This window comes from Chaetomium tenue (genome assembly GCF_020726465.1).
Source record: "Chaetomium tenue strain MPI-SDFR-AT-0079 chromosome Unknown F5144scaffold_2, whole genome shotgun sequence".
NCBI lineage: Eukaryota > Fungi > Ascomycota > Sordariomycetes > Sordariales > Chaetomiaceae > Chaetomium > Chaetomium tenue.
The window spans coordinates 3,545,187-3,569,252 of record NW_027117330.1 but is presented as its reverse complement, the minus strand read 5'-3'; the positions used below and the strand labels follow the sequence as shown (position 1 = coordinate 3,569,252).

General features: G+C 56.3%; 11 protein-coding genes and 1 non-coding gene across 12 annotated transcripts; 7 read left to right on the top strand and 5 right to left on the bottom strand.

Moving 5' to 3' along the window:
* The first annotated feature begins 241 nt into the window (after nt 1–241).
* On the top strand, nt 242–2,020 carry F5144DRAFT_563204 (uncharacterized protein). The gene has a single exon (XM_066788360.1). The coding sequence runs from the start codon at nt 530–532 to the stop codon at nt 1,688–1,690; it is 1,161 nt and encodes a 386-aa protein (XP_066646882.1). The 5' UTR covers nt 242–529; the 3' UTR covers nt 1,691–2,020.
* Nucleotides 2,021–2,024: 4 nt separating this feature from the next.
* Nucleotides 2,025–3,228, top strand: F5144DRAFT_563196 (Alpha/Beta hydrolase protein). Its single transcript, XM_066788359.1, has 4 exons — nt 2,025–2,153; nt 2,234–2,522; nt 2,590–2,652; nt 2,715–3,228. Exons 1-4 carry the CDS (start codon nt 2,077–2,079, stop codon nt 3,114–3,116), a joined length of 831 nt encoding a protein of 276 aa, XP_066646881.1. The 5' UTR covers nt 2,025–2,076; the 3' UTR covers nt 3,117–3,228.
* A 74-nt stretch (nt 3,229–3,302) lies between these two features.
* On the bottom strand, nt 3,303–4,702 carry F5144DRAFT_563194 (uncharacterized protein). The gene has a single exon (XM_066788358.1). The coding sequence runs from the start codon at nt 4,608–4,610 to the stop codon at nt 3,357–3,359; it is 1,254 nt and encodes a 417-aa protein (XP_066646880.1). The 5' UTR covers nt 4,611–4,702; the 3' UTR covers nt 3,303–3,356.
* Nucleotides 4,703–6,194: 1,492 nt separating this feature from the next.
* F5144DRAFT_454816 (uncharacterized protein) lies at nt 6,195–6,494 on the top strand (the record flags this gene model as incomplete). The annotated part of the gene is made up of 1 exon (XM_066784960.1): nt 6,195–6,494. A coding segment is annotated over one exon (300 nt), but the record flags the coding sequence as incomplete, so codon positions are not given.
* Nucleotides 6,495–6,737: 243 nt separating this feature from the next.
* Nucleotides 6,738–6,829, top strand: F5144DRAFT_t56. The gene has a single exon. It is a non-coding gene; the product is annotated as a tRNA-Glu (tRNA).
* Nucleotides 6,830–7,141: 312 nt separating this feature from the next.
* F5144DRAFT_590647 (uncharacterized protein) lies at nt 7,142–10,899 on the bottom strand (the record flags this gene model as incomplete). Its single annotated transcript, XM_066790177.1, has 10 exons — nt 7,142–7,198; nt 7,273–7,532; nt 7,604–7,673; nt 7,738–7,881; nt 7,918–8,107; nt 8,141–9,756; nt 9,793–9,974; nt 10,206–10,305; nt 10,382–10,694; nt 10,805–10,899. The coding sequence occupies 10 exons, from the start codon at nt 10,897–10,899 to the stop codon at nt 7,142–7,144; spliced, it is 3,027 nt and encodes a 1,008-aa protein (XP_066646878.1).
* A 497-nt stretch (nt 10,900–11,396) lies between these two features.
* F5144DRAFT_128798 (uncharacterized protein) lies at nt 11,397–12,312 on the top strand. Its single transcript, XM_066782281.1, has one exon. It carries the CDS (start codon nt 11,542–11,544, stop codon nt 12,247–12,249), a length of 708 nt encoding a protein of 235 aa, XP_066646877.1. The 5' UTR covers nt 11,397–11,541; the 3' UTR covers nt 12,250–12,312.
* A 1,821-nt stretch (nt 12,313–14,133) lies between these two features.
* Nucleotides 14,134–16,015, top strand: F5144DRAFT_642352 (Glucanosyltransferase-domain-containing protein; the record flags this gene model as incomplete). Its single annotated transcript, XM_066792799.1, has 2 exons — nt 14,134–14,217; nt 14,267–16,015. The coding sequence occupies 2 exons, from the start codon at nt 14,134–14,136 to the stop codon at nt 15,791–15,793; spliced, it is 1,611 nt and encodes a 536-aa protein (XP_066646876.1). The 3' UTR covers nt 15,794–16,015.
* Nucleotides 16,016–16,091: 76 nt separating this feature from the next.
* Nucleotides 16,092–18,751, bottom strand: F5144DRAFT_128723 (lipoxygenase). The gene is made up of 2 exons (XM_066782280.1): nt 18,159–18,751; nt 16,092–18,095 (listed from the first exon to the last, which is right to left on the bottom strand). Exons 1-2 carry the CDS (start codon nt 18,536–18,538, stop codon nt 16,223–16,225), a joined length of 2,253 nt encoding a protein of 750 aa, XP_066646875.1. The 5' UTR covers nt 18,539–18,751; the 3' UTR covers nt 16,092–16,222.
* On the bottom strand, nt 18,752–19,989 carry F5144DRAFT_128722 (uncharacterized protein). The gene is made up of 2 exons (XM_066782279.1): nt 19,581–19,989; nt 18,752–19,517 (listed from the first exon to the last, which is right to left on the bottom strand). Exons 1-2 carry the CDS (start codon nt 19,910–19,912, stop codon nt 18,965–18,967), a joined length of 885 nt encoding a protein of 294 aa, XP_066646874.1. The 5' UTR covers nt 19,913–19,989; the 3' UTR covers nt 18,752–18,964.
* An 814-nt stretch (nt 19,990–20,803) lies between these two features.
* F5144DRAFT_545381 (uncharacterized protein) lies at nt 20,804–22,132 on the top strand (the record flags this gene model as incomplete). Its single annotated transcript, XM_066787359.1, has 2 exons — nt 20,804–21,127; nt 21,182–22,132. 2 exons carry the CDS (start codon nt 20,804–20,806, stop codon nt 22,130–22,132), a joined length of 1,275 nt encoding a protein of 424 aa, XP_066646873.1.
* Nucleotides 22,133–22,164: 32 nt separating this feature from the next.
* Nucleotides 22,165–23,832, bottom strand: F5144DRAFT_642334 (NADPH dehydrogenase; the record flags this gene model as incomplete). Its single annotated transcript, XM_066792798.1, has 5 exons — nt 22,165–22,238; nt 22,305–22,664; nt 22,789–22,890; nt 23,116–23,504; nt 23,646–23,832. 5 exons carry the CDS (start codon nt 23,830–23,832, stop codon nt 22,197–22,199), a joined length of 1,080 nt encoding a protein of 359 aa, XP_066646872.1. The 3' UTR covers nt 22,165–22,196.
* Nucleotides 23,833–24,066: the final 234 nt, after the last annotated feature.

The following is a 24,066-nucleotide window of genomic DNA, read 5'->3' as shown; positions in this document are numbered from 1 at the left end:
AGTGTACTGGCCGTCCTCCTGGTGTTTGTATGAGTCCTTCTACCGGCGACACAGCTACATACGTACCGGTGCCGATTGGACCATATAAGCCGTTACATAGATGTCGTGAATGTGGATTTCCATTTTGTTGTCGTATGTTTTCCTGGTTTTCTTTTTTCTTTTCTTTTTTTTCGCCTGCCAGTTGATAAGCCCGGGCTCTCCATAGCAACACAACAATCAAAACCCTCATATCCATATCTGACGGATCTACGAACAACTATCTGTTTCTCCGACTTGGCACTTGGCCCTCGGGCAAATGGTAGAGACCTCGGTGTCGGGTTACCAGCCCCCTGGGTCAACTCCAGTATAGTGCGTCGCTGAATCGGGCAGGTCGGCGTGATGTTGCATCGAGCATTACGACCCAGGCCGACGCTCTCCTCCGTCTTATTTTACCTCCACCACCGCAGTAAAACCTGCCCAAACCCACTCCCCTCCTCCCCGTTCCTTCATCTCTAAGCTCTCCCAAAACTCACCAAACCATCCCACTCCGATGAAGCTCACCCACCTCCTCCCCGCCGCCCTCACCGGCGCCGGCCTCATCCAAGCCACCGTGATCCCCGTCCCAGCCTCACCCTACAAAGTCCAATGGACATCCACCGAGCTCGTCGACCCCGCACGGCCGGACCCCTTCAACGCCACGCACCCACGCCGCATCATGATCTCGCGCTTCACACCCGTGCGCCCCCGCGACTGCCAGCGCACCTGCCGCGTGCCCTACATGAACGCCTTCATGTCCGACGTCGAGGACGCCATCATCGACGCCTTTGCCGGCACCGACATCGGCTGGCCGCACGGCGTGCTGGGCCGCATGGAGCTGGAGGTATGCTGCGCAGTCCGCACCACCACCAACACCAACAAACCCCACCCCCCCAACCCCCTCCCTGGTAAATTCCCCACCATCCTCTACGGCACCGGCCGCAACACCTCGCGGCTGCTCTACTCCGCCGCGGCGCAGCACCTCGCCAGCGTGGGCTACGAGGTCGTCGTGATGGACCACCCGTACGAAACCGACGCGGTGCAGTTCCCCGACGGCAGCGTGATCTACGGCGGGCTGGTGCCGCGCGACCCCGACGCCGTCGAGGCGCTGGCGGCCGCGCTGGATGTGCGCTCCAAGGACGCGGGCATGGTGCTGGATTATTTGGGGGTGCCGCGCGATAGGAAGGGGGTGGTGGGGTTTGTGGGGGATTCGTTTGGGGGGCCGGCGGCGGCGGATGTGATGTTGAAGGATGGGCGGGTGGGGGCCGGGGTGAATATGGATGGGATGATGTTTGGGCCGGCGGTGGAGGAGGGGGTGCAGGGGCCGTTTTTGACGTTTGGGTCGCCGGGGCATAATTCGTCGAGTGAGGAGACGTGGGAGAGGTTTTTTAATGCGACGAGGACGAGGTATCCGCGGACGTGGCTCAAGGAGTTGAGTGTGAAGGACTCGGCGCATGGCTTGTTGATTGACTTTGGGTTGGTGGCGGATGTGGCGGATCTCAGGGGGGAGGACAAGGAGGTGGTTGGGAACTTGGTGGGGGTCATGACGGGGGCTAGGACTATGGAGATCTTGCGGGCGTACTTGTCGGACTTTTTTGAGTTCACACTCGGAGACAAGGGTCAGGGGTTGCTTGCCGGGCCGAGCAAGAAATATCCCGAGGTGTTGTTTCTGTAGCAATGCATGGTTCCGCCTCAGAAGATAACATGTCTCTAACAACGATATTTGGACATAACCTGAAGTAGCCCGACTCCTGGCTTGGTTTAGCTTGGTTTGATAGCAAAGATTTACTCCTAGCTGAATGGTATAATGCCATGGAAAATTGGGCGGCGGTCGCGGCGGCGGTCCAGTCACCCACAGTGGGCAATGATGTTTCGGAAAGAAATTGTTAGGTACCGCACATGTACCTAACTTGACAGTAGTCTCATTGCTGCCCAACCGGGTCTGACCTCTCAAGTAAGAAACAGCTTTTAAAGCTGCGAACCTGTCCCTCTGCTTGGGGAGCGCCCCTCTTCAAACCTGTAAGTCGCTTTGTTGTGCTCATCTTCGGCGGCCACATTAAGATGGCACCAAAGGGCGGTGGAATTCTTTACACCATCTATGACCCCGAGGTATCCCACTCAAGGGTTGCAAAGTTAGAGTAAGCACGTTTTGTGTTCTCGTTTACCTACTTAGTCAACCGTAATCAAGTCACCCGAGGCGCTACTGACTCCTAGGCAGTCTGGTTTTAGTACACGGATTGAACGGCGACCACATCGAGTCCTGGACGCACCAGGAGAGCGGAATTTGCTGGCCCAGGGACCTACTGCCCGAGCAACTACCCGGCATTCGCGTATTATCTTTCAGCTACAGTGCCGACATCTACGCCAACACATCTGTTGCCGGCATACGGGACAATGCCCAAAACTTGCTGTCCAGTCTCCGCGACTTGAGGGAGGAGGGAGCTGAAGAAGAGAGCAGGCCCATTGTTTTTGCCGCTCACAGTCTTGGTGGCATAATTGTAAAACAGGTGAGTGTTTAAGTGGCCTTTTTCTTGTTGGAATTGGGCTGTAACCGATCAAAAACGCACCTGACAGGCCTTACGCATGGCTCACAACGATGGACTCTTCAAATCCTTGGGCATCTTGACGCGAGGTCTAGTACGGCTCTCCGATTCCGGCTGTCATGTCACGTATTCGCCGACACTGATTCTTGGATGTAGATCTTCTTTGGAACACCGCACGCCGGGTCAGATCATAAGCGCTGGTTGGGCATGGCAAAGAAGTTTGCACCGCTTGCTCCAGGACCCCGGTTCTTCGGCTGGAGCAGACCGTCGCCATTGGTAGAGTCGCTGACGAGAAACTCCCGCGAGCTCCAAGCCTTGTGCGATGACTTCCGGCACTTGGCTAGCGAGTACGACATCGTAAGCTTCTACGAGATAGCATTCTTCCCCGGTTCTAAAAATATCATCGTCAGCCAAACAAGCGCTGTCATGGGGCTGCCGCGCGAGGAGCCGATTCCACTCGACCAACATCACATGGACATGGTCCGCTTTGAAAGCGAGAGTGACTCTGGTTTTATCATCACTTGCGGACGTCTTGGGCGTATCATGGGGAAAGGCTGATTGGAATGATGAGTTTGATACAGGCTAGGTACCTACATGTATGAATGCTACCTAGGTAGGGATTGATTGTGACGAGTACTAAATTTTAATTACAAAAGAAAACTAAGCGATAGTGAGAACTACATAGAAAATAAATGTTAACGACAGTACCCAGTGCTCCCAAATCCTCCATGACTTGCTCAAATGCACCGTTCCGCCACCAGTTGAAACCCCAAAACTCGACCAACCCCAAATGCCAGCCTAATGGCAGCCCAGTGCTTCCAGACGGGCGTTACTCTTCTTGAGGAGGTCGATCACGTATGTCTGCCTCTTCCGCGACGAGAGTTGATACTCTTCGTACTGCTTCTGTAGCGCCTTGAAATTGTGTTCCAAAGCGGCAACCGCGCTGAGAGCTTTCAGATGCTGTTCCTTCTCCTTGTTCAACCGCTTCTCCGTGTCCTCCTTCTCCACATTCACGGCCTTGAGCTCTACCACAACCTTCTCCCAGTCTATCCTGACACTGGTAAGTTTGACCTCAAGTTCCTGCCTCTCCACCTTCACAGTCGTAAGTTCGGTGGTAAAGTTGTCCTTGTCTCCCTGAGCAGTTGTGAGCTGTATCCTGAGCTCCTCATTTTGTGTCTCAACAGTTGTGAGATCGGCCGCAAGTTTGTCCTTCGCCGCCTTTACGGTCGTAAGTTCGGCGGCAAGGTTCTCCTTGTCTGTCTTGACAGTTGTGAGTTCGGTGGTAAGGTTCTCCTTATCTGTCTTGACGGTCGTGAGAGAGGCCGTAAGTTTCTCCCTCTCCTCCTTCACAGTCGTAAGTTCGGCGGCAAGGTTCTCCTTGTCTGCCTGGACAGTTGTGAGTTTGGCGGTAAGGTTCTCCTTGTCTGTCTTGAAAGCCGAGAGTTGTGCGGCAAGGTTCTCCTTGTCTGCCTTGCCAGTCGTGAGCTCCGTCTTGAGCACGTCATTTTCTTTTTCCATGCCCGCAAGGTCGAGCTCGAGTCCCTCTATCATCGCCTCCATCTCCTGAATATCGGTCTCCAATCCTTCCCCCTCCTTCTGCATCTTTGCCAGCTTGGCTCTCGCGGCTTCCAGATCCGAATTGAGTCGTTTCTTCAACTCATCGGCATCCTTCTTGTCGGCCTCGGCGCCGTCGAGTCGCTGATCGAGCTCTTTGACAAGTTCGTCGATTTCGTCGCTACGGTCGACCAACATATTGGGGGGAAAGTCAAGGCCGCTATAGGGGACGTTCGTGATGGCGTTGAACTTGTCTTCGTTGTGCTTGACTTGCTGCTCTAGTTGCTTCTTTTCCCGGGCAGCCGCCTCGCCTCTGGCGGCGGCGTCTGCGAGACCTATCTGCAGTTCGGCAAGTAGCTCGTCGAGGTCCTCATCCTCGGCAGAGACAGAACGAGGCGGGGTGTTGACGGCAGCGAGTGGCGACTGGACGGGCTCAAAGGTGCTGGCATGTCCCCATCCGGCACCCTGGTAGGGGCCCATGACCGCGGCGGATGACATGATGAAGAAGGAGTTGATGGTGTGAGTGTGTGGTAACGTCTGCCAAAAATGTAAGAATGGCTGGGAAGAGCGCTGATATTGGGATATTGTGTTGGGGGTTGGAATGATGCTGCTGATGGAGGCAAAAGAGAGAAGGCAGATGAGGTTATATACACAGGTAGGTATGTACATGTACATACTTGTAGATAGGTACATTTACATGCACTCATCAGCCGAGCACTTGAGCCGCACGCACACTCGAAGCCCGCGGACTCCTGCAAGACACAAACCCAATTCCATTTCCCCTCATTGCTTGCTAATCACTGACGATGATTCCATTTGGGCTTCTGCGTCTGCGACCCTACGATCAAGAGGCTGCCATCCTTTCGCCCGCAACCTGTTGGAATCTTGGAATCTGTGCCATGCTGTCTCCCAGCAACCAAGCCTGGCGCGAGTGTCGTACCAAGAAATGAGTCACTTGAAGCCCAGTCCAAGGAGTTGTGATCTTTCCACCCATTCAAATTCATTGAAATTTCTTCAAATCCAACTTTACTGTTGCTCGTGATGTAGTTGGGCTCTCCGCTGTCGTGTTCCCTTCGCCCAACCTTAGATCATCCCGCGAGACAGCGGAAGGAAACCAAAACTACGACGTCGGTGAGCCAGCTCACACTTCCGCACTGTGCTTTCAGCTCAGCCACAGTCGGTGAGTCCCATTGATGATTGCAATAAGACGGGCGATTGGGCATTGGGTTGCATTGAGGCTTCCTTTCCTGGCCCTGTCAAAAGCTGGCCGCCAAACCCACGAATTGACGGGCAGAAGCCCCCATGGCCGGAAACCAATAAAAATAGTACACATGGAAAATCAGATGGATTCAAGTTTGTTTCAAAAACTTGGTGTTGCAGAGCTATCTCTCTGGGCTGGCGATCTGTGAGTCCAATGAGTCTAATCCCCTGGGCCCAACATGAACCTTGCCTCAACCCGCAGGATTGGTGCCAACTTGCTTGATGCAAGAGCCGTACGTGCCTGCCCCTCCCAATCGTATCAAAGGTGCGGGATGGAGAACCCTGGGCTCAAAGGGACAATGTGCGGCTCAAAGGTACATTGTGCGGCTCAAAGGTACATTGTGCGGCTTAAAACTCTTCGAGAGCCCCGTTTTCATGTTTTGCAGGACAGCCACTGCCGCCCAACCGTGCCCAACGTGGATCGGCTTGGGCAGCCGAGAGACCGACGGTATACGCTGAGCACGTAGCAGGCATCTTGTGGTCTCTGTTTCCAAGACTGTCGGTCCTTGCATTCAGAATGTTGTCATCCCCCTCGGGTTTTTTTTCCTGCCTGCCTCACCTCCTCACAAGTTGATAATGCCCACACTCTGCCATTAACACCTTCACGTGCCCCATCCGCCTTCACCTCTTGGTCCAATATGCCGTCACTTCGCTCCCTGTTGGGCCGCGGGTGCCCATCACTAAAACCCCAGCCCCTACCAAGAAAGACCGGGTTGAATGTCCTCCACGAGCCAGGAACACCAGGCTCCGGGGTGAGTATGGAGTAGGCCCAAAGCGACCCCCGCCCTCCACGAGGGCTTGTCGTCCAGCTCATAACCAACAATTCTCAGCATTGTTTTTGTGCACGGCCTGAACGGGCACTATATCCACACCTGGGAGGAGTCCTCGGTATGTTGGCCCAGGGACCTGCTCCCTAGCCGGATAAAGAATGTCCGCGTCCTCTCCTTCAGCTACGACGCCGACATCTACAACAGCGCGTCCGTGGGGAGAATCCGAGATCATGGGTTGAACCTGCTCACCCACTTGATTGCCAAGCGTCCTCAGACGGGCCGAGAGAAGTTCACGAGGCCCATCGTCTTCGTGGCTCACAGCCTTGGAGGACTGCTTGTGAAAGAGGTATGCAACCTCGGTTTAACATTTCATTTACACCACGTATCTGACGCCAAACAGGCACTTCGAGAAGCCAGACAGCATTCGGAGGATATGGGCCGCCAGGCCATTCTTACCGCTACCCGTGGATTTGTAAGACAATAGCCCCCCCCCCCGGCCCCCCTTTCCCCTGACTCCACAACGAAAATTCTGCACAAAGAAAAGCCCACTCCCGCGACCCCGTTTCCAACAAATCGGGACCACACACGATTCAAATCGGGTATGGTGTAGCGGTAACATCGTTGACTCTCACTTCTCAGGAGTGACTGCTCTCTCAACAGCCCCGGGTTCGACTCCCGGTATCCGAGTCTCTATCTTTTTCTTTCCAGGGCCACCTGGTTTCCTTTTTTGTTCAAATGCAGCAGCATTGGAGGAGAACGAGAACCATCCATCCACCCTCCGCATCGCAAGACAAGACCAAAAGCTAACCACCCCCAAACCAGGTCTTCTTCAGCACCCCCCACGGCGGCAGCACCAAAGACGCCTGGCTCCAAATCGCGGACCGCTTCGCCCCTCTCAGCAGCACCACCAGCGGCACCACCACCACCCTCCACCGCCTCGGCCTCAGCCGCGGGCGCATCTCCCCCCTCGTCGAAGCCCTCAAGCAAAACGCCTCATCACTATACGACCTGGTGCAGGACTTCCGGCACCTGGCCGAGCACTATGCGCTGATCAGCCTGTACGAGACAGAGGCCTACGACAGTAAGAGTAGCAGGCCGGCGGTGATTGTCGACAAGCTGTCCGCGCTGACGTACCTGCCGCATGAGGAGGCGCTGGGGATCCCGGCGTCGCATACTGAGATGTGTCGCTTTGCGAGTGCGGACGATCCGTGGTTTGGTAGGGTGGTGAAGAGGATTGAGAGGGCGGCGCGGGGAAGGGGGGGTGCGGTGGCTGTGCCTGGGGTGGGGCGCGGCGGGTTTGGCTTTGGGGGGGTGAGGGTGGTGGAGGAGTTGGTGGAGGCGCCGGTGGTGTTGGCTGTTGGTGGTGGTGATAAGGGGTTGCGGGCGCCGGCTGTTGGGGTGAGGGAGATTACTGATGGGTCGGAGACGGATTTCAGTTTGTCGGCGGGATTTTATGATCACTGGGGACAACATGTATCGAAGGAGGCGCTGGCGTATCGGAATGTGAAGGTGGTGGGTTGATTAATAGAGGCTAGAGCTTTAATAAAATGAGATATCCCGACTTGATCTGTTCTCGTCCATCACTGAGCTGCTACATTCGTGCCTGTCTCTGCCTGTCCCCCATCCCTCTGAATAGGCTGTGACCCAACGACGCCGCCGACTGCACCGCCAATAGTGATAAGGACGAGTGCGCACAGGGCGAACCAAACCCGCTTTTGGCGCCACCATGACTCTTCTTTCTCGTTCGGCGATGCAGAGGGTGGGTTGTCTAACACGGGTGGTGGCTGGTTGAGCAGCGGTGCCTCCTCGCTGGGCTTCATTTTCAAGGGGAACAGATCCCAGGGAAAGCTCTCTTCAGGATACCCGACCCCTTCGTCCGCCTTGGTCCAATACCACAACACCTCGGTCCAGTTTCTCATGTATCCTTTCTCAGGGTCCAGGAGCTTCCGGAACGGCGAGCCTTTCCTATAGCTCGTATGGCGCGGATTAAATGCAAACCCAGACCTCTCAAGGTGCTCGATCCAGCGAAGCGATGCGTACCGCATGAACTTGTTCCCCTTCACCCGGTCGTGAACTTTATCTTCCCATTGGTCTCTACCCTGCTCAGTTACCCGGGGGCCGGGATTTCCGAAGCGTCGAAGCAGTAAATAATCCACACAAAGCCGGCTAATAACCTTATCCGCCTTTTTCTGGGAACAGCGGTAGTCGCGATGGATGGATGTGTCAGTGCTGCTCGTGAGATACTCCCGAAAGGAATCATGAATGAGACACAGCCTTCCAGGCCAGACCTTGACCAGGTCACCACAGTTTCGGACAGCCCGCACCAGGGTGCGGTAATCAATCCTCCTCACATCCTCTTCCTGAATGCGCTTCTTAGGACGTCCATCTCGGGGACCATCTCGTCCGAACCCGGTCGCCTCAAGCATGCTACACCCTGCTCGTAGTTCTTCCATATTCATGGTACCAATGTGGTGCATCATCCAGAAAAGCACGTTGAGAGATCGCGTCGCCAGCCCACCGGTCGAAGAAATCCGTTGAAGGATGGTGCCATAGAGCGCATCAAGCATGCCGCCATCGGAGCTACTGTTGAAAGACTCGAGGAACGCGACCAAGGATGCCTTGTCAGAAAGGTCGGCCGTCTCGATCTCACCCACGAGAACAGTAGCCCAGAGGTGTGTCTTCTCCCCACAGGACGATATTGTTTTCCACAGCAGCTTCCCCAGTTCACTGTCCCCCATCCGCCCGGCCTCTCCATCACGCTGTTGACCTTGTTCTCCGTGAGATTGCCCCTCCCCAGAGTGACGGCGCAAGATCGCATTGACGCGGTCTCTTAAGGCGCACTCGACGTCGGGCTCGAAGCTGTCCGTGGTGAGCTGATACGACGGAAACTGATTGAGATGGCGAAGGTCCTCCGAGTCGTTGGAGAACACGAGGACCTGAAACTCGGCCCTGCCACCACTGCTAGCTGCTTTTGCGGCCGCCTGCGCTACCCAATCCAGGAGGGTGGGCAGGGCGCTTGGGTCGCTACACTTGTCCATCCCGTCGGCGATGAAGACGAGAAAGTCTACCTCCTTGGACACCGCTGCAATCACTTCCTGCCAGAGGTCGACGATGCGATCTTCATCCCAGTCGCAAACGTGAAGGCCGCGGTTATCGGCGGCCTCCCTGTCGTATATGCCTGTCAGGTGGCGGATTAGTATGGGATAGGCATCGAGGACCTCGCGGAGCCAGCATATGGCCACCGAGGTAGCGATTCTGTACTGAGTGATGATGTCGTTGACCGAGCAGTGGGCTACGATGGCCGTAGGCCGTGGTTTAGGAGAACCAGGGTCTCTGGTTTGTTCCCATTTCTTGACCATGTCTTCTTCCCAATTCTCGGCCATGTATTTGGCGAGATGAGCCTTCCCACAACCTCTAGGCCCTTTAACCCATAGGGTTCTCAAGTTACCATGGCCGTCCTGAGGCCCAACATGCCATTTGTCGAAACACTTTTGGGCTACGGACTCACAAGTGCCCTTAGCAGGCTCGATAGGCCGCTTGCCAGGTTGCATCTTGACCACGCCCAGCCACTCCAGGGTTAGACGTTTCTTGTCTGCAAAAGCTGTTTCCCGGCCCTGTCAGGAACGGGTCGTTATGCGAACTCATGAGACAGACTCACTGGTTGCCTTTGCCGAACCGGTGATGATTTTCTTAGTCTCCTGTGCCAGCAAGTTCCCCGTATTATCGGGAGGGTCCTTGGTTCCGCCGAGCTTGCACATGCGAATGTGATCCGCCGTATCCACCATTATTACGGTTTCTGTTGTCCAGCCCAACGTTCCCGAGGTCTTGTCCACTACCTGCCATATTACACCCAAGTTAGTCAGCTACTGGCGGTTACGGCGAGGGCAACCACAAACACGCACCAGTTCGCGCATCCCGGGGACGAAGGCGCCTTCGAGCAAGCTGATGAAGCTGAGATCGTTGACATACTGGAAGCGGCCCGGGAGATCGCCGATCCGGTTATCCGTCTCATCCATCTCGTTGAGCAGTTGACTGTTGAGCAGCTGACTCGGCGCGCTGTTACAGAGCCCGGCCAGTGGGTGTCGGTTGGCCATGGCGACTTTCATGACGACTTTCTTGAACACGCTTGCGTTGAGGCCCCCGTGGGGCGTTCCGAAGAAGAACTGTGCCAAAGAGAAACAAGCCGTGGTAAGCGTCTGACAATACTGGCTGACTGGGTGCCCTCCGGCCGTCACTTACAACACCGCAAGTAGAATAATAAATGTCTCGATGTTCGCCCCCGGATCTACCTTTTTCTATCACAAGGGCTTCTTTGATGATGTTTCCTCCTAGGTTATGCCCGGCCAATATGAGAGGGCGATATTTGAAACGGGGCAAGTCCCGCTCGTCAGTGAGAAGACTAAGGAAGTCAACCGCGATGCTATGGACCGTCGCTCTGTTGCACGCGCTTTTGGGGGTACCAGCATAGCCATATGCAAAGACCCTGAGGTTACGAATGGATGACGGCAGGACATCCCTGGCCCAAATGATCCGGTCCTCAGTTTCCCATGTGCTCTCTCGGCCACCACCCAGCCCGTGTACCAGGACGATGCTGGTGATAGAAATGTTAGGTTAGGTACCCAGGAACAAAATAATGTACCTTGTGTACGCCAAAGCACTTACTCGAGACACTCCTCTTCGGGCTTCCCCTCGTTGGATTTATCCAACAGCAGCTTCAGCCCCCAACCGAACCTCTCGGCAATCGTGTCTTGAGCCATGTTTCCGCACCTCGAACGGCGGCGGCGCAGGGCCGGATGATGAGGGCTCAGCCGCTCAAATCAAAAAAAATTGTTGCTGGACCCCGGCATATGTGTGCTGGCGTGGCGGATGGGGCTAGCCAGATTCAGGCCGTTTTCGCCCAAATTGGCCCAGCAGAGCCGCAGCCTCGCCTGAAAAAGCAAGTGAGACACGGCCCCAGTGGGTTGCGAATTGACTGGCAAAGGCAGGGGTGGTCCCCAAGATCAACAACCACCCGAGATAACGCGTCCGTCTTAAAACCCCAGCCCCGAGGGAGAACCGCCCAGGTCGAGTCAGCGTGCCTTTTCTCTCACAGACGCGGCTGTCGCTGAGTGGGAAGATGGATACCAGGTGAGTTTGACAATGGCGCGACGGAGACTCGTCGGAGAGCCAAGCTCTGACCATCTGTTTGCTTCTGCTAACGAGACCGGAGCAGAGCCTGACCTGTTTGTGGCCATCACCGCCTCTTTGCGCCCCCCCGCAGCATCACCCAAAGGCCACTGCCCTAGAAAGACCTACCGCCGCCTTAGCGCTTCTGAAGTCGCCTCCGAACCGCAGTGCCGACAGTCGTGATTGTCGGCGATATAGCGACGAAACGCGCAAGTCACCACGTCTCCGAAGTCATGGAGGGCTCGCGCGGAGCAGATGGCCACAGCGTCGGCATTGCACTGGGAGACAATCAAATGCCTGGTACCGAATCGGTTGAAAAATCTCGGAAACAGCTTGAGGAAGAGCTCGACAAAGAGATCAAAGAAGAGCTCGACAAAGAGCTCGAGGAATTGTCTCGCAGAGTCGGGAAGTCGACCATACCAGAGCTATACGATGAGGTTAAAAAGCTAGCGACCAAGGTTGGGAGATTGGAGGCACTAGCAACCAACGTTGAGAAGCTGGACATTGAGAAGCTAGAGACACTGCCCACCAAGGTTGAGAAGCTGGAGGGGCTAGGGAAGCTGGATGTTGAGAAGCTGGAGGCGCTAGAGAAGCTTGATGTTGAGAAGCTGAAGGCGCTAGAGAAGTTGGATGTTGAGAAGCTGGAGGCGCTAGAGAAGCTGGATGTTGAGAAGCTGAAGGTGCTAGAGAAGCTGGATGTTAAGAAACTGAAGGCGCTAGAGAAACTGGATGTTGAGAAGCTGGAGGCGACTGTCCGGGAACTGGAAGAAAAACTCGCGAAGGCTGAGACCAAGACAGGGGAAGCCTGGGCCACGAATAACAAGAAGTTGGACGACCTGCTCCGGGAGGTGATGCTGGCACGGCAGCGGAGAGACATGCCCGGTGTCTCTAGCAAGGAGAAACCGGCTAGCTTTTTCAAGAGGTTTTTCTGTGGGAGTTAGGCATTTTGAAGGGGGTTGATAGTGTGTGTAAACACAATTTGACAAGAGGAGGGATTGGGGATTTCCCGAACCGACGCCTTTGGCATCGGTACTGCGCATTTGCACATGTACTTGTATGGAAAACTTTAGTGGTTCTGCTTGACAGAAAAAGGCCCGTACAGGTAGTTGACAGTTGAACGGGCGGTGAGCCAATTCCTTTGGTAAGGGACATTCATGTGTTGTGGACAAATGTGGAGGGGCGACGTTGCGACCAGGGAGGTTCCATTGAGTGCTGACCAAGAACCCCGAGGGTTACAGCACTTCATTAAAACCCCCGACCGTTCGATACAGTCGGTGTGGATGTTCCCCTTGCTGGCGCATTGGAGATCGAGGTCAGATCGCCAAGGATTCTGGATGCACCAAAAGAGTAAGAGCGAAATGTGACATGGACCTCGAATTAACGTAAATATTCGGAAATTTGGGGGCGAGTCGGTCTCGCATGGAAGCTTAGGTGAGGAGCGAGAGGAGAGAGGAGGTGAGGAGCCATTTGGAGCAGCGGGGCAGTGCACACAATCATCCACATGAATCTCTTTGAGACCTCGAGCCAATTTGCCAATCTTCATCGCCGCCATCCAGCCTTTCCAGCCATCCACCCATCGCAGCGAATTTGGCAAACCCACCGTGTTCTTGTCGTTTTCTGGTGTTGATGAACAAAATGGTGGGGCACCTGTTGGGGCTGTGCATGCCGAGCTACAGGGGTTAGCGCCGAGCCAACCGTGTCTTCTGGGCAAAGTCTTGTTTCAAGAACCAAGCATTTTTCCAAGAGCACCAAGCATTTCCAAGGAAGCCATGCCGATCCCGAACCTGCATGTCACCAGCATGTCATTGTATCGCGCGCCAAGGGGGAACAAACCTCAATCGACAAGAACAGTGAAACCGGTCACTTGGGAATGCCGGTGTGCAGCTGTAGGCGTCTCGCCCAGCCCGGGGAACCCTGCCAAGCTCATCAAACCTCGGCCAGCCGAGTGCGCCATCGGATGGGTGGTGGCATGGTGGCAGCTCGCGAAACATAGCACCACCACCAAATCCTTTCGTGTTAATACGACAATTTCCCAACCCGCAAACTAGTTAATGCTCGTGTCATTTGAGGTCACCACCCACACATCCAATCCAGGCGCATAATGGACGTAAAGAACCAAACAATTACATGCTCTCTGGTCCCATGCTTCAGCGTTCCGTTTCTTTGTGATTGTTACCTCGGATGCTCCAGACGGTTCCCCTGAGCAGCACGCACACCGAGATGACGATGGAACGACTGCTCGCTAGCGCTCCCCGAATGGAACCCTGTTTGCTGCAGCATTTGGAACTGTGCCTGCAGATGGGTGGATGCTCGCGATCTGCAGGTATCTCCGTAGCCCCGACGAAAGGGGTGCGTCAGCTATCTCCTGCCGACCAGTGACCTTTCCAAATCCAGACTGTCAACGGCGAGAACCCTGCCCACAGTTCCACATCAAGTTTCGGCTGGATCCAGCACCCACGCACAACCGTTCGGTGTTGGTGGTATTTGTGGGGACACCCAAGGGGTACCTTCCTCGCTTTTTAGCAACCCCGTCCCCTGATTCCGCCGTGCCCGTGCCGCTGTCTCTCCAAACATTCCAGCCTTTTTCACCCTTCTTGTAATCTTGGCGGAAGGGAGCTGCATTCTCGACCTTCGCTACACACTCTTCTCATTCTGACACTCGTTGATAAACAAGCCTTGATCTTTCTTTTTGACTGTTTTTGACTCGCGCGTTTTCCATTACGTCAACTCCAAAATAGAACCACATCAACAGTCACTACGCTGCTCTTCGACTCGATAACCATCAACCAGCAAGAAAAAGAACATCGCCCGAGGACGCCGCCAAGATGCGCGCCACGACCGCGTCCATTCTTTCCGCCTCGCTCCTCCTGGGGCAGGCATCCGCCGCTCTTCCGCCCATTATCATGAAGGTCAATTGCGCCGGCCCAGCCCTTGCTAATCACGCTGACTGGTTCACAGGGCAGCAAGTTCTTCTACGAAAATGGCACACAATTCTTCATGAAGGGCATCGCGTATCAGCAAGATGTGGCCGCTGGGGGTGCCTCAACCGGCAGCACCAAGTATTCCGACCCTTTAGTCAACGAGGCGGCTTGCAAGCGCGACGTGCCTCTTCTCAAGGCGCTCCACACCAACACCATCCGGACCTACGCCATCGACCCCAAGGGCGACCACGACACATGCATGAAGCTGCTGGATGATGCCGGCATCTACGTCATCAGTGATCTTGGCGAACCCTCGCTGTCCGTCAACCGCGACACCCCGGCCTGGAACGTCGAGTTGTTCGAGCGCTACACGGGCGTGGTCGACAACCTCAGCAAGTACAGCAACGTGATCGGCTTTTTCGCCGGTAACGAGGTGTCCAACAACAACACCAACACCCCCGCCTCGGCCTACGTCAAGGCGGCCGTCCGCGACACCAAGTCGTACATCAAGAAGAATGTCGACCGCTGGATGGGCGTCGGCTACGCCGCCAACGATGACCCCTTCATCCGCTCCCAGATCGCCGAGTACTTCAACTGCGGCGAGGAGAGCGACGCCATCGACTTCTGGGGCTACAACATCTACTCGTGGTGCGGCAAGAGCAGCATGTCTGACTCTGGCTACGACACCCAAGTCGAGTTCTTCCGCAACTTCTCCGTCCCCGTCTTCTTCGCCGAGTACGGCTGCAACATCCCGAACGGCGCCGACGGCCGCATCTGGCAGGAGACCACGGCCCTGTACTCGAAGGAGATGACCGACGTTATGTCCGGCGGCATCGTCTACATGTACTTCCAGGAGGCTAACGACTACGGCCTCGTCGAGCTCTCGGGCTCATCCGTCTCCACCATGAAGAACTACGACACTCTCAAGAACGTCATCGCCAAGGTCGACCCCTCGGGCACCTCGATGGATGAGTACAAGCCGACCAACACGGCCGCCGCCTGCCCCGCCATCGGCAAGGACTGGAAGGTCAAGGGCGGCACGCTGCCCCCGACGCCGGACTCCTCCCTCTGCGACTGCATGTACAAGTCCCTGACCTGCGTGCCGGCCGACGACCTCAAGCCCAAGGCGTACGGCGCCATCTTCGACTTCATCTGCGACGCCAGCAAGGAGAGCTGCGCCGGCATCAACGGCAACACCACCTCGGGCGTGTACGGCGCCTACTCCATGTGCGGCGCCCGCGAGAAGCTGGGCTACGTCCTCGACCAGTACTACCAGAACCAGAACAGCGCCGCCGACGCCTGCGACTTCAAGGGCCAGGCCACCCTGCAGAAGGCCGCCGACGAGAGCACCTGCAGCGACGCCCTCGCCAGCGCCAGCTCTGCCAACGCCGTCGCCGCCACCGCTACTAGCGCCACTGATACCGGCTCCAGCGACGCCGAGGAGAGCAGCAACGCCGCTATGGCTGGTGGGCCGCTCAGGGGCGGCTTCGCCATTGGTGAGCTGGCTGTTGGCCTGTACGTTGTCGTGGCCATGGGTGTGGGTGCGTCGATGGTGCTGTTGTAGAGGGGGATTTGGATAACGGATAACGGAGGGTGTGATACGGGGTTCGCTTTTTGTTTGGTGCTAACTAGTTGGGGGGTGTTTTAAACTATGCTTTCGGGCTGCTTTGTTTGGGTTATATTGGTTGTACTTGAGTAATGCCGACTTTTTTGCGCAAGAGATGAAGCTTAATGCTGTGTGATGCCTACGGGGTACTCCTACCTGTGAGGGTGAGTTAAGACTGTGGTGACCATTGAGGTTCATGGACGGCCATTTGGGTGTTCCAGGTCACTTCGGGTCCGGCTTCCGTGATCAGTGAAAACGTCATTCAACACTGTAAATTTCACTAACTAAAGTATCCTAAATATCCCCCCATGTCATTCATTCTCAAGACCCCTTCACCAAACAACCCCCCCCTCCCTCTGTCTCTCCCTGGACAAGAATCGACACCCCCTAAATAAGAATCGACACAGCCGTCAACCCCGGATCCAACACCATATACGGAACACTCCCCGCATCCATGCCCACACTATTCCGATAAAACCACGTCTGCAGCCTCTTCAGATCGGCATACAGCTTCGCGCTCGCCTCCTTGACCCTTACATCCCTCTCATCCGTCTTATGCCGATACACGCGCCACTGGCTGGCCGCGTAGTTGAGCAGGCTGCGGTCGGGCTCGACCTTGAAGCTCAGCAGCCAGGGGACCTGGGCGGCGAGCAGCCACTGCCGCTGGCGGTTGATGGGCAGGGCCGCGACGAGGTCGCTTTCGGTGTACCCGCGGAGCTGGTCGAGGGTGGTGGGGGGTGCGCTGCAGAGGGCGGGGGGCTTGGCGGCGACGAAGGCTTGGTAGAAGTTTTGGAGGTAGTTGATGGCGGTGTGGAAGGGGGAGGCGATGAAGATGCACATGGTGGCGGCGTCGATGAGGCCGTCGAGGGTGGTGATGGTGGGGAAGGTGGGCATGTGGCCGGCGGTTTGGATCTCGGTGGCCCAGCGCTGGATGGCCTCGTCGGCGGCGACGTTGCCGTCGGTGGGGAAGGCGATGCGCAGCATGGATTTGGTGTAGGCGCGGAGGGCGGTCCAGAGGGCGAGGACGTTCTTGGCGTAGGGGTAGTTGCGGTAGCGCGGGTGGGCGAGGCCGTTGAGCGTGCTTGGGAAGCCGCGCCGCTTGAGGTCGTTGGGGACGTAGCTGGCCACGAAGTCGTACGTGTCGTAGGCGTCGCAGAGGAAGTGGTAGGTCTGGTCTGGGCTGAGGCCTACGATGTCTACGGCGATCTGGGGGACCAGCGTGGAGCGTCCGGCCGCGTTGAGCGACAGGGTCTTGTACCAGTGGGGGTAGAGCAGGCGGTACACGGGGTGGTCCATGGGAATGGTGCGGTTAGTTGCGACGATGATGGCTTCCTCGACGAAGTGCGAGCACGTTAGATGCACAGCCAGCTCATGGCGCATCCAGTCGGTCACCTGTGCGCATGTCTTCGCGTACCGCCACGGCCAGTCCTGCTTTTCGCTTCCGGTAGAGTCGCTAGGGCACATTCGTTTGTTGAAGATGGTGACGGAGTTGTCCAACGATCCCCTGTAATCGATGCAGATAGCAATCGGGTGTAATTTCCCATCCTCGTGCAGCTGGAAAAGGGTGACCGCGCCTACAGTCCAGCACTCGTCACTGCCCGGTTGCTTGTGGTGGAGGATCGTCGCAGGGTCCGACACACCGGCGGCCCTCCGGAAATAACTGCCATCCTGTACATAAAGAGACTTCGGATTTGCTCTGGCGAGAGCACCAACCCATGCACGGTAGTTTCCAGCTTGAGCCGCCGCGGTGAAGTCAGCGATCCAGGCCGGGGTGGCGCACGTGATGGTAGTCGGGTTGGTGCCCGTGAGTTGTTGATCTGCGAACCGGCGGTCGCCGAACCAGTCATCCAGCAGGCCAATGTTGCCGCCGTGTTCAATGTCGGTCCCAAATTTGCGATGGTATTTGTTGTAGTCGACAACATCCTGGATGGTGATCCCCTTGTCCGGATCGCCGCCGAAGGCCGCAGCCTGGGCCTTGTCAAGAAGGAATTCCCTCGTCCGGCCCTTGATACCGTCCTCCTCGGGTATGATCTTCTGCAGGAGGACACTCGTCTCGAGCAAGCCCCCAACGTTGAAGATCCTGAACACGCTGACAGATTGGTCCTCGGGTACGTGCTGGATGTGTGGCGGGTACTGAGCCGGGGTTCCATCGCCGTTTGTTGGATATGCCGAGAACTGATAGAGGCCCTTTTGCTCCTCAAGCGTGCGGTGCCGCGGCAGCGTCGCTTCGATCCCGAGAACGTCGAACAGCGAGGCGAATCTGGTACGGGGAGTGAGCATATTTCTGGGATCTACCGATAACCGATGGATCAAGCACGCTTACCTTTGCTCTATCCGGGAGTAGGCCTGAGTCAGGGCTACCTGTGTACCTACGTAGGTCCCCTCCACGATATTCCCCTCGGGCTCTCGCACGTTAGACGGGTCATTGGGGTCGACGGATGGGTACAGCTTCTGTTTCATCATCTCATTGTCGAAAACGCCGGGGTCAAATGACGGTAGCGGAACATCTTCGACGGCATCAGGCAGGGTCTGGGCCAAATACTTTGTTTCCGGTAGATGTTTGAGTATGGTCCGCTGGTTAGGACGGCCGGCAGCTAACTTTGCGGGAGGGGTAGGGAGGTTCTTGTTGACGGGCTTCTGGAAGAAGCCCTGGACGAAAGCAACTGCCCGAGTGGGCCACCACGGGCCTCTGTCACTAGGCATGGCGAAGTATCGGCGATGAGCTCCTGTGGTTTAGAGACAAATATGCAGGTGCCAGATAACCACTGTCGGAAATGAACTGCAAGCTCGGGGACGCTTGAGGGAAATGTGCAAGTGCATCAATGCCACGAAGCATTGCAATTCTGCCCACATACCGTGGATCAATGTGACATGTGACGTGATGAGGGGGTGTCGTCGTCATTGAGTCAACGGGAGCTGACGCTAGCCGTCATCCCATCTTGACAAGCAGTCTAGCTGAGTCGCTGGGGGCCCCCGGGGGTCCGAGCTAGGAATCCGGCTCAGCATGTGCTCCAGCGGTCCTTCGGTAGCACCCGAATACTGGCCCTACCGGTCGGAGAAGGATGAGTATCAAGAACATCAAGGATGAGGATCAAGAACATCTGGGCATCCATGTTCCGGAACGTTAACTCAATGTCCCCGGGGTAGGTAGAATATCTGGGCGGTGGCTGGCCCCGGTGGCACCAGCCCTGAGTCATGGTTAACCCAGGAGATGCGGTACTGGCCCCCAGTATTGCGGGCCATGAGGGATTCCCACTCGTTTGCGCCAAAGGCAGAGAGATACGATCTTGGCATCGCGACTTCGCACACTCTGAGGCTTCTCAGACGCTGGATGGGGCCCAAGTAAAGGTCCCGTAGTTCAAACGGTTGTGAGTTCGGGTCAACTTGGGGACACGAAGGCATCAAGAGGGCGATTCGTAAGCGGGAGAGGGCGGGCATCTCGGCCAGAGCATCCCAGAAAGCCTCGTAGGCATCGCGACCGCACAAGTGCGGTACCATGTTAGCTTGGTTTCGATCAAAAGGAGCCACCTCCCATTTGATCTCGAGAGATTGGATGAGAGGCCAGTGCTTGGGCATCTTGGCTTGGAGGCTGCGGATGTCATCGACGGGCAGCCTCCGACTACCGCTATTGATGACGAGAAAGACGTTGGAGTGGTACAAAATAGGGATGCCGTCCATGAGCCTATACTGCTTTAGTTTATGACATTAAGCACGTCGCCGTCTATGGTGGCAGATTCGGACTTACGCTCGGTAGCATGTAAAGAGCATGGAGATATCGAGGACTCGGCGACGGGCAGCAGTGAGACAGTTGTGCTGGCGAGCAATTACAGAGGCAAAAGACGTCTGCATGGTATCTTCGCAAATACCATGTCGCCATCTCCGCCTATTGCCCACTTTATCGGCGCGCAGGGGATGCGGCATGAACTCGAGGTGGACGCGGCGGCCCCCAAAAAGTTCAGTGAAGATCATGGCGCGTAGCTCAATGGGCAGCCTCGAAAACAGTGGCGATGCCAGCTGCTGGTCAGGCGCAACGCATGGTTTGCGATGCCCAGAATTAGGATTCATGATAATTTCCATCGCAATTTGGCTCCCATGAAACCTAAGCTGAGATGTTGGAAAGAACGGCTGGGGTGTGATGTGTGTTGGTGTTGTTGTGTGTGGGCGGGAGAGGCAAGCTGCCAGCAAGCGCGAATCGTGGGGAAGTGGGGCCCCCGATGGTGGGGCAAGGCCTAGCTGTTTCAGGAGATTCTTTGCAGCACCTGCTCGCCCAAGCAGGCCCGGAACCCGGAACCTCAGCTCAGGTCTCTTTCAAGCTGTATTTTCCTGACCATCTCGACAACTACCTCCCGGGTGCCTACCTTGTTTTATTTTGAAATGCATCCATGATATGCCCCGAGATGGATTGTCGCTTCGACTGCAGCTCAGTTCTCCTGTCTAATAGTACCATCAGCGATTTAACTTGACTCCTGTCATCATCTTGGCGGCCAATCCCGAAACATCCAGGAAGCACTTCTACATAACATCAACAACAACAACAACACGGCTGCACTTCACCGTACAACGGTTGATGACGGCCGTGGTCCTACTGGCAAATGCATGATGTCCATGCTTTTAGGCCTCAACCACCAGGCTTGTTGTTCTTCAACGCACATCGTTACCTAATAGCTACCTCAAGTCCCCAAATGAACTTGGATTGCTTGCTTTACTCCTCCATTGCCCAGAGCGAGGTCCACCTGCTTCCTAGCTTCCAAGACTATCCTATCCACCTACCCCATGTAGAACGTTACCCCCGGATAACCCGGGCGAACTTCCCCGCCTACATCGTAGGACCGAGGTTCGGACTTTCCAAAGGCCCACTTCTTAATAGCATCTCGCCACGGGTTAAGGATCCCTTAGCATGTTCCTTTACCAAAAGAGGGCCGTCTCAACCTTAAACTGACTGATACACAAAACGTGGAAGACGCGGTCATGAGATCACTAACATTCTCGCTCTTTGGAGCGTTGCTTGCCTATGTGCTCTACACCGTTGGCCCACTTGTCCACCGAACAGCCGTCGTTCTCGGGGCACTACGCAACTATCCCAATGATGCCACCGTCAAGGGCGAGGTGATTGCGATCCCGGACACCGTCCACTGCGAGGACCTCCATTATCATGCCCCGAGTGGGACACTCTTCACCGCCTGTGAGGACAATGCCGAGACGAGGTTCAAGTGGTTTCCCCCGCTAGCCAACTTTGAAAGCCTGGAATTGGCTAGCAAGAGCCAGGGCTCTCTTCATGTCATCGACCCCAAGGTATGCCGGTCCCATCTCATAACCTAGGTAGCCGACACTGACGCACGCGTCCAGTCCATGAAATCCCGGAGGCTCACATTTGAGAACTTTGACGGGCCCTTCATTACCCACGGCATCGACGTGATTCCAGACCAGAAACGGCCTGACGGAGAGGCCGTGTATATTTTTGCCATCAACCATGTTCCCGAGACCCAACCTTCGGGAGAAAAGGGGCCGCACGCAAGTTCCCAGCTCGAGCTCTTTCACCACGTCATCGGGTCATCGTCCGCAAAGCACATCCGTTCTATTTGGCATCCCTTGGTCATTACGCCCAACGATATCTTTGCCCAGAGCGTAGACTCGATTTACGTTACAAACGACCACCGTCACCGATACCCGGGCTTCAAGCGCGCGCTTGAGGACATCTACTCTGGCGCCAAATGGACCGAAGTTGTGCATGTTCAGCTCGACTCCTTGACCGTGACGGAGGCGGCCGCGGGCGTCACTGCTAATGTTCCCTTGTCCAATCTGCACAATGCGAATGGTCTCGGGCACGGCCGGTCAAACCGCGAGATCCTCGTCTCAAGCTGCACCAGTGGGATACTCCATATTGGGCAGCTCCCCGCCGACGGAGCGGGCAACATCACAGTTGTCGAGTCTGTCACGGTTGACCATGTCGCCGACAACCCTTCTTATTTTGCTGACCCCTACGCCACCCCTGGCGACGACAAGAGCGGGTTCCTTGAGACGGGCCTAGCACGAGCCATCGAGCTCGGCGACACCCACCGCGACCCGGCCGCCAAAGACCCCGTCATGGTCACCTACCTCAAGCCAATTTCACCTGGCCATTGGGAGAAACGGGTTCTATTCCACGATGATGGTACTACTCTCAGATCCGGCAGTGCTGGCGTGCTCGTGGCCATTGATCCAGCAGCGGGGGGAAGTACAGGCGGAACAAGACAGGCATGGCTCTTCGTGACAGGCTTTATGTCCAAGAGCATCATTGCAACCAAGGTTGACTTGTAATGTACATTAATCGAATCAACTGGGGACTCTTTGTTATTATAGCCACTACCATAACCCCTCCTCCTCACGCCTTTGCCATCTCGTGGATCTTGTTCACGTAAAATTGCTACCCCTAACGTCAGTATTGACTTTTTTGTGGTATCGGCCTGGAAGTATGGAACTCGCCACGTACACTATCCATTCCCGCGCCGATAACCGGGAGCCCGAGGAACTTGGCGAACCACGGTGTTTTGTGCTTTCTTCGGTACACTCTGGCGTCCTGGTCCTTGACCTCGGAGTTGAGCACGAGGTTATTGGGAAGCAGAGGGTTGAGGACGGCCGGCCTCGCAAGACCGATCAGATCGCAGTCGCCGTCGACGACTGCCCTTTCCATCCCGCCCCGGCTGCTGAAGCCGCCCGTGACCATGAGCGGGACGTCGGGAAACTCCTTGCGGATAAGCCGGGCAAACTCAAGGAAGAAAGCCTCGCGGGCCTTGGTGCGGTCCGACTTTTCTTCCTGGGCGCCATCCGGGCCATCGTTGCCCCATATCATCTAGGTCGCCAGTCAGTCAGCCATCGGACCATCCACCACAACAACCACATGTACACCCAAACACCTAAAAAAACAACCAACACGACCCCAACAACAACCCCAAGTAAACAACACCACAACTCACCTTCGGATCCTCATAACTCCCCCCACTAACCTCCACAAAATCCACCCCCTCCTCCACCACCGCCCTCACCTGCTCCACCCACTCCCCGACCTCCCCCTCCCTCTGACAATCCACACTATTCAACTTGACCCCCACACAAAACCCCTCAAAACCCCTCGTCGCCTCCCTCACCGCCCTCACCACCTCCACCAACACCCTCCCCCTATTTCCCCCCCCATACCCATCCCCCTCCCCCCTCTTATTAACCGTGGGACTCAAAAACTGCGCCAACAAATACCCATGCGCCGCATGCACCTGAACACCATCCAACCCCGCCTCCGCGCACACCCGCGCCGCCCTTGCAAACTGGCCCACTACCCCCTCAATCTCCGCGACACTCATCGCCTTGGGCGTGCCGAAGGCCAACACGCGCAGGGCGCGCGCGAGCAGACCGGGCCCGAGGGAGAGCGGCACGGCGGAGGGGGCCAGGGCGGGGGTGAGGAGGCTGCGCGTGCCGGCGCCGCGGGGGGATTGCCGGCCGGGGTGGTTGAGTTGGATGATGGTGGGGGTGTGGCCGGGTTGGTTGCGTTTGGGGGGGGATGCAGATTGGGGGTTGGTGGTCTGGCTGGCGCGGGCGAGGGCGGAGTAGGCGGTGATGAGGGTGTCTGAGGGGAGGGAGGGGGAGAGGGCGGGGTCGGCGGGCGCGCCGAGGTGGGCGTCGTCGATGTGGACGTGGCCTGGGGAGGGGGGGTTAGTGTTGGCGTGTTTGATGGGGGAGGTGAGGTTGCTGAGGTGAGGGACGTGGGGGGTTGTGTGGTTTGGTTCAAGGGAAGTTGTGTGTCTCCTGCCACTCTATCTCCGTGTACGTATGTATATACCTGTAATGATAAGCCCCCAGCCGCCTTGCGCCCAGTGCTTGTAGAGCGTCAACATCCGCTCGTCTGGGAGCTGGTTGGGCCCCGCCATTTGCTCAGCCATGGCGGCCTTGACCAGCCTGTTCGGGAGCGTGAGCCCGCATTTGAGGGTCAGGGGCTGGGCGATCTGCAGATCGGATGGTCCACCCATTGTGAGGGTTGTGGCTGATAAGTGAAATAAATATGATGTGAGGCTTCAAAAAAAGGGGTCGTCAAAAGGGGCGTCTCAAAAAGGGGCGTCTCAAAAAGGGCTTTAAAAGCGCAGTACCAGCGATCTGTGGCGACGAGACACTGAGGAAAACTGTGACTTCATTCAACACAGCATCACCTGGGGGCGGCGATCAATATTTTATACATTGTTAATTTGTTGACCTCGCGCCTTGCA

Excerpts from the sequence above, each read along its gene's own strand:
- F5144DRAFT_563204 (XM_066788360.1), top strand. The coding sequence starts at position 530 with ATGAAGCTCACCCACCTCCTCCCCGCCGCCCTCACCGGCGCCGGCCTC.
- F5144DRAFT_563196 (XM_066788359.1), top strand. The coding sequence starts at position 2,077 with ATGGCACCAAAGGGCGGTGGAATTCTTTACACCATCTATGACCCCGAG. Across the intron at positions 2,523-2,589 it reads GTGGCATAATTGTAAAACAG|GCCTTACGCATGGCTCACAA; the intron begins GTGAGTGTTTAA and ends CGCACCTGACAG. Across the intron at positions 2,653-2,714 it reads GCATCTTGACGCGAGGTCTA|ATCTTCTTTGGAACACCGCA; the intron begins GTACGGCTCTCC and ends TCTTGGATGTAG.
- F5144DRAFT_563194 (XM_066788358.1), bottom strand. The coding sequence starts at position 4,610 with ATGTCATCCGCCGCGGTCATGGGCCCCTACCAGGGTGCCGGATGGGGA.
- F5144DRAFT_128798 (XM_066782281.1), top strand. The coding sequence starts at position 11,542 with ATGGAGGGCTCGCGCGGAGCAGATGGCCACAGCGTCGGCATTGCACTG.
- F5144DRAFT_128723 (XM_066782280.1), bottom strand. The coding sequence starts at position 18,538 with ATGCCTAGTGACAGAGGCCCGTGGTGGCCCACTCGGGCAGTTGCTTTC. Across the intron at positions 18,096-18,158 it reads TACTCCCGGATAGAGCAAAG|ATTCGCCTCGCTGTTCGACG; the intron begins GTAAGCGTGCTT and ends TCCCCGTACCAG.
- F5144DRAFT_128722 (XM_066782279.1), bottom strand. The coding sequence starts at position 19,912 with ATGGAAATTATCATGAATCCTAATTCTGGGCATCGCAAACCATGCGTT. Across the intron at positions 19,518-19,580 it reads CTCTTTACATGCTACCGAGC|GCTCATGGACGGCATCCCTA; the intron begins GTAAGTCCGAAT and ends AAAGCAGTATAG.